An 11584-nucleotide genomic window follows, 5' to 3' on the forward strand; every position below is an offset into this window, starting at 1 on the left:
AAGGTTAAACTTTCAAATTCCTCTTTCACCATTAGTGGCCTCTGCTTCACATGAGCAGAAGCTTTTTGCATTCAAATAAAAAGGGGTGTGCAAGGGGCATTCCAGACTTCTACTGCATTATTCATCGCAGAGTTGTGCAGACATCAGACTCAGATTAGATTTCTGATCACTTAGGACGGTCATGCTAGGCAACATTTATCACTGAATGAGTTTATATGGCTAGCGGATGACAGTCTTTGTTCAGCGCTTGGAACTGCACGAAAACTTTTTCAATGAAATCAGATAATGTATCTAACAACGCAGACATCAGGCTACATGCAACTGACTTTGCAAACTCTTAAGCTAGATGAGAACTTGAAGAGGAAACCATGCCAACCATTCTGTTGGCTCAAACGTAAAACAGATGAAAGGTCCGTTTCTGATAAAATTCCTTTCAAGTTTTAGATGTTCTCAAAGCCAATCTTACTTGCCCAAATCTGAAAGAAGGGTGTTTTTTTTTTTTAAATTGTGTATGAACAGCTTGAGGGCTACATCCTTCCTATGGTAATTCTAGAAACTCAGAAAGTACACCATCTGTACTTTAATAAAGCCACAGTACATTAAGATCATGTACCATATTTATCAGTATGTTGTTGTGCTATATGTTACTCACAGGAAGACAGAATACAACATTTCCTCAAACTGTAAAAGCCTTTAAGGCATGGGTTGCACCCACTTCCATGCAGTACTACAGACTTCACATGGGATCTAGGTCCTGAGAGAGTCAACAGACACTAATAAAATGTAAATTCTAAAAACAAAATCAGTGGGAAATTAATTGACCACGGCAAATACACCGTAAGTCTGTGTGTCCAGCTCAAGAAGTACGTCATCCCTCAGGAGGATGGTGGTAACAAATGAAAGGTAACCAGGAATAGGGAGGAAAAAAAGAGTGTCATCCCGTTTGCAATCATGTTCCAGCAACTGGACCGGAGAGGCAGGTTGCTCCAGAATACACTTTTAAATTGAGAAACTAGATAGGAAATGCATGGTCCCTTTTGCTGTACCTATAGCATTCAGACCTGGGACTATAAGGGGCCTTGGTGCAGGGAGTCACCAGACAGGCAGGTACCTCTGGTAACACCGAATTCTAGGGAAGCAGTGGTATGGCAACGGAAAGAAAAGGGCAGCCCCTTAAGAAACAAACAGACACGATCCCCCTAAAAATGATGAAAGTAGGGAAGTGGATGGATATAAGATGGACAAAAAAAGGGATTAATGGCAGGGAAAAAATATATGGAAAAAAAGGAAATATAGCGGTGACCTATACCATAACACAGAGATATGCCCAGGGCTGAAAGACCAGTCCTCCAGAACTCCCAGAAAAAGTTGGGAACTATTAAAGAATTTGGGATGAAATCTTTGAAAGATCTCAGGACTCAGCTGCCTCGCAGCACCAAAAGAAACAAGAACTTCACTCCTAATTTCCGAAGGAGTGGAGTCCACACTGAACATCAGAGAAAAATCCCACTCATCGGCTTTATTTACTTGCTGCCCAACAAAACCAATTGTTGCATTTTTTCTGTGTTTTCCTGTTCTTGTCTCCCTGATGCAGCACAAAACCTGTGAACTCTGTTCCGGCTGAGCATCTCCAGCTAGGCTGGCTAACTTCTGCATGCAAAACTACACATTCACATCGTTCTGGCACCAAACAATGGTATACAGATTGTGGATACCTTCGGACTTAATCTCTCCCTTGAAGTGATTCATTTATATTTGAATCTCATACTCTGCTAGCTGAATACTAGTTGTTAAAAACCTGTAATCCTTACTTCCCTGGGAAGCGTGCTCTTCATAGCTGTCTTTGACACCACTTCAAAATGAATCAGATGAGAAGAATATAGTGATGTTTTTAAGGTTCACAACACCTTGGTTAATAAGGCAATACACAATTTAAATGCTTGGTGAAATGGACTATGAAAATGGCTTTATCAAGCCATTTTTGTAAGGAATAGGAATTTGTCTTGTAACATTAATCACAGTAACTGTGAAAGAGACTGATCCTACTATCCTTGTTCAAGTTCCCATGGAGCTTTTGCTTATCTAAGGAATGCTAAATCAGGTCTTTAAGGCAAGCTGCATTTTGAAATTATTTGGTAGACCTTCCAGTGCATTCACAAGCATTATCCATGACATCAGACACTTTTTATTTATAAAATCCATTAACCGCATGGCGTACAACATGGAAAACAATATTCAGAGTCTCATAGTGGGTAAAGTGAAAGAAATAAGGTACTTACACTAAAATGATGTTACAGTCTTACATGATGGACAGAATGACAGGGCAGTTTCACTTGGACCAAGCAAACAGAAAGGGGAACAGAAAGAGGCTGGGAAACCTTTCACCACTGTCAGAACATAAATGTGTCCAGGCAGCAGCTTTCAACTGAACACCTATTCATTTCCACAGAACTAATACACGAGGCATGCCTTAGAAATGTGCTTTTTAAAATATGTCTGCATGCATCACTTGGGAACGAAGGGAAAGAATACTAAAACAGCAGTAAAATTAGTGAAGTGGTCACCAATGCTGACTAATCTAAACTGTAGCAAATTATTTGTGCAATATACTAAGCTACTGTTTATAATCTTGGTAATAGCCCATCTCTTCTTCCCTTTCTGTCTGCCAGAATGCAATATTTTGACAGGAGACTGAATGTACAGGTCTCTGTAGCACAGTTAATTAAGTATAGTTGTTTATTCCCTAGGCCTGCATAAAGATCTGCTGCTGAGGGAGGAATTGGGGAAAGGAGAACTATGAAACCCTGTATCAATACTAACTTGTTTACTCATAGCTCCTCAATCACTTCCTCCCACTGTTCAATTACCCCAACAGCCTCTACGCTGTGCTTGCCTTCAACCTGCAAAGACAGAGAGTAAATTAGGAAAACAGTAAGAGAGTGCCCTAAAACAGGCAACGCGCACAGAATAAAAGAACAGCAGTGGTCAGTTCTTCGGTGTACTGCTGCCTTGTTAGTGCGCGTATATAAAATGTACATACATAGTGCTCGAAAAGGCTATTTTCACCTTCCTGGTAGGAGCTGGAATTATTTATCTGCTCTATATTCCACAGCGCAAAAGGAGCTAGAATTTCTGCTCAAGCTTAACGTAGCACACTCATGGCAGCTTCACGACAAGGAAAAGACAACCTAGATCCTCTCAATATAGACATTCTCCCGTGATGAGCACTAGCACAAACACATATGCTGGCACAAACACAATCAGGGAGGGAGAACCAAGTGTCTAAAGGTGGGACAAGTGCAGGATTACTTTTTTGGTTGCACTTTTGGCTTATGCAAGATTAAGCTGTACCCGCAGTTGCAGCTTAAAATGTGAGGGGATGGTATGAGGCATAGACAAGAGAACAATCACATTGCAGTATAAATGATACCAGTTACACGGAAAAAAAACCTGGGCAACTACTAGAGAGGTCTTGCTAACAATGGTTGTGTTTTCACTAAGAAACCCTTCTAACAGATAGAGGCTGTGAAATAAATCCAAGGCAAAAACTGGAAATCACACTGGAGAGGCAGTCACATCGTTTGAGATTTCTAACATTTAACAAGGAAAAGCAGTATGAAATGTCTTGTAAGAGACAAAAACACATCTTCAAGGTTACCAAGATCTTCAGAGAACTTTAGGTGCCCAGTCACTGTCTAATTAAACACTGCTGCACATAGTAGCTGCCTAGATATCTAAGACAGTCTGAACCAATCTCCTGCTTTGCACCCTTTCATCTTTCAGTTTCATCCTTTTAAAAGAATTACTCAAAGTGAAAGAGCAGATTAGCTTCCATTATTGCAAGGCAACAGAATAATAGGGTCTTAGAGATTCTTCAAGAGATGTTTGATTACAAATATACATCCAACAGCAAAGGAAATCACGATAAGAGCAAAGGTTAGCTTGCGATTCTAAAGATCACCTAGGCTACTAATTCTGATTGGAGTTCAAAAAGGAAAGCGGCCTTTTTTTCCCCTTTTTTTTTTCTTCCCACTGAAGTTGGTGACAAAAATATTAGCTTGCCAGAGAAATGTGTCAAACTGATGAAGAGATCAGAGTCTAACCTAACACCTATGCACACCCTCTTATTCTTACACAGGGGAGGACGTTGCTGTCAGCAACACAGCACGACTATTCAAACCTTCAGGGTACTTTAGGAGAACTACACTTTGGGAAGTCTGCACCAAGAGATTGTTCCTACTTTTATGCATCAACATACTAACTGTGTCTCATCCGATTCGAAAATCCACTAATCCCTACACAAACTCTTTCAGCCGTGGACTCTTCTGCCCTTCCGCCATACTCATAGATACTGCAACAAAATCCCACCGAGAACTGGAACCTAATTCCTACTGCCCACGCCATCCATCTCCATCACTGAGGGATTGGTCTGAATCTCCTGAACGAGTCCAGATGCTCTCTGGATCACATCTCTCCAGCATGGCCCTCAGCCAGGCCCAGTCCAGCTGCTGTCTGGATGAAATCCCTACAAGCATGGCTCCCTGCCCACTCCAGCTGCTCTCTGGATTAAGTCGCAGTTCCTGGTCGGTCCCGCAGCTCACTCTCTCCTTCCTCAGATGCCAAACATGCGCCACAACTCCTGTAAGGACAGCCTACCGAGCACAGTCACTCAGGTGAGAAAGAACATCCCCTTTTTGACTCAGCCAGCAAGCCATCCCTCTACTCTATGGCTACTGAAGCTAGAGTGAAGTGAAGCTTTTTGGAAGAATATTTCACTTACTGTACTTTTGCAGTCACTTAGTCACTAAAAGGTACAATTTCAGGCGGAGGAAAACTAGCTCCACTTTGGTGTCAGAATCCTTCAAGCAGTTTAATGAAAAACATGTATTAAAATCTCACGCTCGCTTGCCTTATTACAGAGATTAACAACTGACCCATGCACACGGTGAATTTTCAACCCTCTCTGGCATGTGTTGCTTCCACTTTCTTTGCTCCAGTTGTGTGTGTACTAATAGCAGATGGGAAGTGGCTAGATTCTGCTCTCTGAAGTGCTCTCTGCCAGCATTTCTAGTCAATTTGACTCCATGGTTTAGCACACAGAGCTGAGTGGCAGGAGACTGCAGCTCAGAAACAAGCAGGGAAAGGCAGAGTATGAGAAGACAGTTGCAGGGGGGAACCACAGACATAACACAAAACAGAGTGGAAATGAGAACGGAGTGACAGCTACAAAAAAAAAAAAAGGGGGAAAAAAAAGGCAGAACAGAGCACATACTGCAAAGCCAATAAATTATAAGGAGCGGAAAAGAAGGAAAAAAAGCAGAAAGGGAAAAATGAACAAGGAAAGAGAAGCAGGCTAGAAGAACGTAACAGCAGTTAGAAGTCTGCAAATGCTCCTATTCTTTCCTTTTACGCCGATTTTGAACGATGTTACAAACTTATGGAAGTTCAAAATTTTGAGGTATGGAGCACAAGGAAACGTGTAATAGACCTACTGTTAGGGTACGTTGCTGTTGCAATGGTTATTAAGACTACAGTCACTTCCATTCACTTAAGGAGAGCATATGTTGTTTCAACCTCAAAATTCAGTTAAAATAGATGAAATGTTGGCTGAAAGGTCCCCTGCAGTGTCACCGCTGACTTCAGTATAGCCAGGACATCACAGCTTCAGTTAAAGACCCAGCTCCCATGTTCTTTCTGTGTTTTTTTTTCCCCTCATTGAAACTGTAATGCTAATGGGGTCATATAACGTAAAGGACAGTATTTGCAAAAATACTGTAAAACTACTTCTTACATAGCAGCATCTCATGTGGGGATGCACCATCCCCTTCTGCACTATTAGTTTTCCTACAGTGCGCAAAGGCTCGAGAACAAAAACACTGGTGTTACTGCTGGTACCTGCACATCAGACACAACTTGTTTCACAGCTGATTTAACCAGTTATTTTCTTATCAAACTTCCAGTGTAAATTAGCAGGCTGTAAAGCAAAGATTGAAGTTGATGTAAAAGACCAAGGCATGGGAACAGACTAAAGGGCTCCTGAGAAGATGCTCCACGAAATGGAAAAGGCTTTGCACATCTGGCTTCCAGCCCATTTAGGATTTTAGAGGAGAAATGTGTGTTTTTAACAAGATACACGTTACAAACACAGTCACAGCGCTGCCCAGCTCCAGCCCCACCTTTGTGGAAAGGCGGATAAAGATAACTGGAAGGTGTCTGTCAGGACTTTTCGCACCGGCTGTAACCAAGCTGCCGTACACAACATTTTGCTGGGCTCAAAACCAGTGTCCGGGCGACAGCCGTCGCTACGAGGCCCCACCAGGGGACCATATACCCCAGTCAAAGTGAATTTGCACGTTCTCAGCCCCATAAGCTGCCCCCTATTAGGATGCTAAGATGCCCACCCCCGACAAAAAGGCTGAACGAGTCGGAGCAAGGGCAGATTAGTGCTCCTGTAGACCTTCACAAACGCAACCGCCTCCGCCGGCAGCAGCAGCCGAGCAGCCCGTACCTGTTCCCGGTGCGAGGAAAGGGCGGCGGGGGGGCTCTGAGGGCTCGCACCACTTTCGGCGTGCCGGGCGCTCCTTCTGCCTCCTCCTCCCAGCCCCTGACGGGAAAACAAAGTTGACAAAACCGGCGCCGAGCCCCCACCGGCCGTGAGCCGCGCCGCTCCCTGCCTCGCGAAGCTCCGGGGCCGCCGAGCCGAGCCGAGCCGAGCCCGCGGAGGGCAGCGGCGGCGGGGCCGGGGGTCTCGCCCCGTCCCGCTCCTTCTCCCCCGGCCGCCCCCCGGCCCCCGGCCCCCCGCCCTACCTGGCGCGGAGCGGCCGCTCGCCGCCCAGGCGCAGGAGGCAGGCGGCCAGCAGCAGGCTGCCCAGCGCCGCGGCCAAGGCGATGACAGCCCGCATGGTGCGCTCGGCGGCCGCCGCTCCCGCCGCGGCTGCGGCCGCCCCATAGTATTTAAGGCGGGCGGCGGGCAGGGGGAGGCGGCCATGGCAGCACAGGGGCGCTGCGCCCCGCCCCTCGCCCTGCGCCGCCGCCATCAGCCCCCCTCCCGCCTCAGCGCCGTGCCGCTGCCCGGCCTCCCGCCCAACTTTCCCCTCGGGAGGACGCTGTGTGGGGCTGCGGCCCTGTGGGGCTGCCTCCTCGGCTTCCCAGCTTTGGGGTTGTGGGGTGAGGGGGGCTCCCGTGTGGGGAGCGGGTCCTCTACCGAGGCGGTGGCAGGGGGAGGGTCCTGGAGGGGAGCGGTACGCTCAGGTCGGCGCGCTGTAGTGTCTCTGTCTTACTCTACTTACAACACTCAGCCTGCTTTTTTTTTTATATATATAAAACGTGTTGTCATTGCCCTCGGAGAATAAATCTGTGGTAAAGCGTGCAGTTCTTTTGAATTCTGTCATTAATGGTGTTTGCGCGGAGCCAAGCGCTGCTATGAGAAATCAAGTCAAATGACAAGGCACCTTTAATTAGGCACCCTTTATTAAGAGAACGGATAATAGAGATGCTACGTCTTAAAGTCAGAGCAAGCAGGTTGACAACTTACATTTGCAGATTTTTCTGTATCCTTCGTGTTTTCTGTATTTGTTACCATCTGAGCTTCCCTTCTTGCTCTGCTGTAAATCAGTGGCTCAGAAGTCTCAAAAATGAGAGCCCTGTTGTAGTTATATAAATGAAATAACGAGGGACTCAGTAATGTGACTGGTAAGTGGTTAGATATTGCAATAAGCCGCAGCATGCCTATGGTCCGTCAAAAGAACTGCACAGCACCAGCTGTGAGGCTCTACAGCAGGAAATATCTCATTATTTGTTCCAGGGCACTTGCTAAGGCACTGGAGAGCAGCACCGTGGGTGCTGGCAGCAGCTGTGGGCTGGCGTGGCGAGGGGCAGCAGGTATCGCCCGGGCTCACCGAGCCCCTCAGAGGCTGCTCAGCCTTCCTCCTGGCTTTGAAGTATTCAGTCATAGCGCAGAAACAGAAGTCAGCATTAAGGCTTCTGAAGTCCTGGAAAGGTTTGCTGGTTTGAGTCTGTCACAAATCGTAAACATCTTGGGGGAAAAAATAAAATAAAATCACCTTTTCTGGGAAATTGACTTCCTTTTCAGGCCTGTGGTACAAACTCAGTTGGCACTGTATGTGAGCATGGGCATACTGTCAAGCTTTTCAAGGTAAATATGTGTTGGTTAGTAGATGATAGAAACTTCAGTTCCACTGTTACCTCAGAAAAATGCAAAGATTTCTGCTTATCTTAGTAGATCCTAGCAAACTATTTTGCAATTTCCATTAAATACTATGTAAACCAATAAATCTTCCATTTTAGGAAGTCTAATGATATTCTGTACGAGATGTGAAGGAAGGACAACTAAGAATTACAGTCCAGAAAATAAATCTGTTTTTTTTTTTCCACTCAGTATTACTTCTCTCTGAAGTAGTTTTCCCATGAGTTCTGAAGTATCTTTGTCAGCTAATCCATGGGAAAATTAGTGAGGTAAGGACATTGTATTTCAAGCTACAGGTCTGCTGCCAACACCAGTCTAATACCAGCAGGTTTTTTTCCCCCAGATCAAAAGGTTAATCTTTGCATCATGCTGAAGTTCTTGCAAAGAAAAGGGGAAGATAATAAACAATATCTGTTTAAATTAGGCTTAGCAATTGTTTACAAACAACTTTACAAATGCCTATTGATTGATTGTCACAGTATCTGTAGGTGTTAACAGCCTTAATTCTCTGGCAGAGCGGCTTAGTAGAGAAGTTTAATGACCTAACTAAAGGATGAGTCAAGAATCGATGGTAAATCAGAATTTGAATTTAGGAATGCTGGATTCAACTATTGTATGTGTCTCTTCCATTGTGTTGTCACATCAAGAGCAACAGTTTCCCATAACCTAGCATAGAGGTCAAAAACGTAAAGGCACAGGTGCCCGAGAAGCCATGCAGAAGAGGACTGTGTCCCATCCCATCCCCTTCCTGACAGCTGGAAGCTGCTGCATCTTGGCAGTGGCCCCCAGCTTCTGATTCCCATTAGCTTCTGGAGTCGGTGAGAACTGCTAATTGCTGGCTTGCACAGAAGGAAGAGATCACTAATCAGCCAGGTGGTGTCACGATGACTTTGCCACCGAGTTCCTACAACCCTACTTAGCTGCTAATTTGGAAAAATAAAATACGGCCTTGGGTATCATCTGTGAAGGGCTGCTCCCCTCAGGTTGACGGGATTGCATCTCAAAAGGAGCCTGGTAGTGCCTATAGGGCTGCCTGGTCACATGGTGTTGGTACAGCCGCCTTATTTCCAGCGGCTAAATCATATTAAGAAGCAATTAATGTTCATTAAATGCTTTCCTAATGCTGCCTTCTCATCTAAGCAGTGGCTGTCACAGGGATGTTAGCTATTCCAAACAGGAGGGGAGGGGAGTTGGTACAATTAGGAAGAGGACCAAGGTACCAAAGGCATTCATTGAAACAGGAGTTCCACATTGTGGTAAAACATGGACGTCTCCAGAGTGAGGCGTAGGTGTGAGACTACTATTCTTAGTTTAGGCATCAGTGGAAGTAGATGCTGTTAGCAATAAAATAAAAATGCATTTCAAACTGGGAAGAAGTCACTGGTTCATTGAATTTCACAACTTTTTATTTCTTTCTACCTGTAGTTCCAGGCAGCATGGTTTAAATAGTCATAAGCAGCAAAAACTGAGTTGCTGTCTGCCAAACTCCAAGATCAAAATATCCAGGCAAAAGACAAGTACCCTCATTTAAAATAAACAAACAAACAAAAACGAAAGCCAAATCCAAAACCATTGAGTACTTCATGTTGGTGGTGGTGCTATGCTTTTGTTCAGTCTTTTCTTAATATTTTTCAGTATTTTTTTTCAGATCTTACAAGTTGGGCTTTATTAAAATAATAAACTAATAACGAAATTAAGCCAGCATACAGTGTGTCAAGGTCTGGACAAAGCACGCTGAAGTATTGAGTGTTTCAAAGCAGTTACAAGTACCCCAGTTTTGAGATAGTCATCAAGAACACTGGTGACAGCTCAGCCCATGAGGCACTGTTCACTCTCCACAGTCAAGATGAAAAGAGGGCATGTGGAGAACTCTTCAAGATGTTGAGTGTCTCATAAGATGTCACACTGATGGTAGGACTGGCCTCCTGTGCAGAAAACGAATATGGTATTCACTGTTGCAAACTGCCTATGATTTTTATGTCAGGGGAATGCATTGCTCGTGCTCCTCCAGATTCCTCTCTTTAGTTTACACAGGTAACCAGCTTCCACTGTTCAATAACCGTGATCCCGCCTGACAGCAGACAAACGTTCATTGTCTAAAATGCACCTGGTAGCATAAGCAAACTGGAGGCCAGTAACTGTACTGAGAATCAGTGCTCTTTTGCCAGCAACCATGCAAGACTTCATCCAATTAAGGGCACGGCTGGTGTTGATATGCCCATGATTGTAGCGCAATCCAATGTGTATGTTCTTCCGAAGGAAGCTAATGGGAAGAAGAGGATCTGAATACTAATTAGATACAAAGGAGGATTTTAATGCAGAATTTCTGACGACCTGCAAGTTGTTAACCTGAAGATAAAGACTTCTTTTTCTGTTCTCTCTTCTTCCTAAATGCACTCAGCGTGACTTCTTAACGTGACACCATGAGAAAGGCCGCACTGGGTCAGGTGAGAACAGCATGTTCTTCGGGCAGCACTCAGCAGCAGACTCCTGGGGAAGAGGCATGCAACAATCCATCCCTAGATCCTTTCTCAGCTTCCAGTAATCAATAGATCAGCTATCTGTGGGTTTGGTTGCCTTTCATAGATTTTTCTTCCATAATTGTGTCTAATTGCTTTTGAAACCATGTAAACCTTTGTCATCGACAGCAGCTTGTGTCAATGATTTCCATCCAGTTTGAAATCTTTCCCATTACAGTTACCCCAGGAACAATTTTCTGAGAAAAAATTATGTTGTTATTTGGAAACTCTGGTTTCCTATGCTAAAGGACATGAAGTGCTAAGTATTCTTTTGTAAAGAATTTTGCTACACATTGCACAAATTAGTGCTGTTGTTAATACAAATGCACAGCATCCATTGCTAGAATCAAGGGTGAGTTATTACAGAGCATACTGTGAATGCAAATTAAAAATAATGCACGGCACTCAAACAAATCCTAATGGACCAACGGCACAATGTCAAATACATCAGAAGCAAAGACTTTTAATACTATTATTAAAACCCCAAACAAACAAACAAAGCACGTAAATCAACGCTGACAAAAACTGTTTGAGCAACATTTACTCGTCATAGATCAGCATGCAGGCGGATGGTGCAGCTCCCAGCTGTTCTGAAAATGCCTGCGCGGCAGAAGGAGGGATGTCACGGAGCACGGGGCTTCTCAGCAGGCAGGATGGTCAACAGTTGAGGTAATTATGTCCAGCTAAACATCTCTTTCCATCGGTGAGTATGGATGATGTGTCCAGCTACTTATCTGTAGAAAAACCTAATTTGGGATCACGTTTCTCGCAGTGTGCAAAGAAAATACTCAGCAATAAGAGTGAGAGGCCATGGTGGAGTCAGAGTCATCCTTAATACAAGTGATGGGCTGCAGTGGTC

At 44.5% G+C, this 11584-nt stretch overlaps 1 protein-coding gene across 2 annotated transcripts in view; it reads right to left on the reverse strand.

The window, feature by feature from the left end:
- Positions 1-6958, reverse strand: part of ST8SIA6 (ST8 alpha-N-acetyl-neuraminide alpha-2,8-sialyltransferase 6) — a 46765-nt gene extending 39807 nt beyond the window's left edge. For both annotated transcript variants that reach the window (XM_083822486.1, XM_083822487.1), the window contains exons 1-2: positions 6808-6958; positions 6509-6604 (exon numbers count right to left, since the gene is read on the reverse strand). In XM_083822486.1, coding sequence (XP_083678612.1) covers positions 6509-6604; positions 6808-6902 — 191 coding nt within the window. In that variant the 5' untranslated portion in view covers positions 6903-6958. The remainder of the gene's footprint in view (positions 1-6508; positions 6605-6807) is intronic.
- Between the last annotated feature and the right edge of the window lie 4626 nt (positions 6959-11584).

This window comes from Anser anser, assembly GCF_964211835.1.
Source record: "Anser anser genome assembly, chromosome: 2".
NCBI lineage: Eukaryota > Metazoa > Chordata > Aves > Anseriformes > Anatidae > Anser > Anser anser.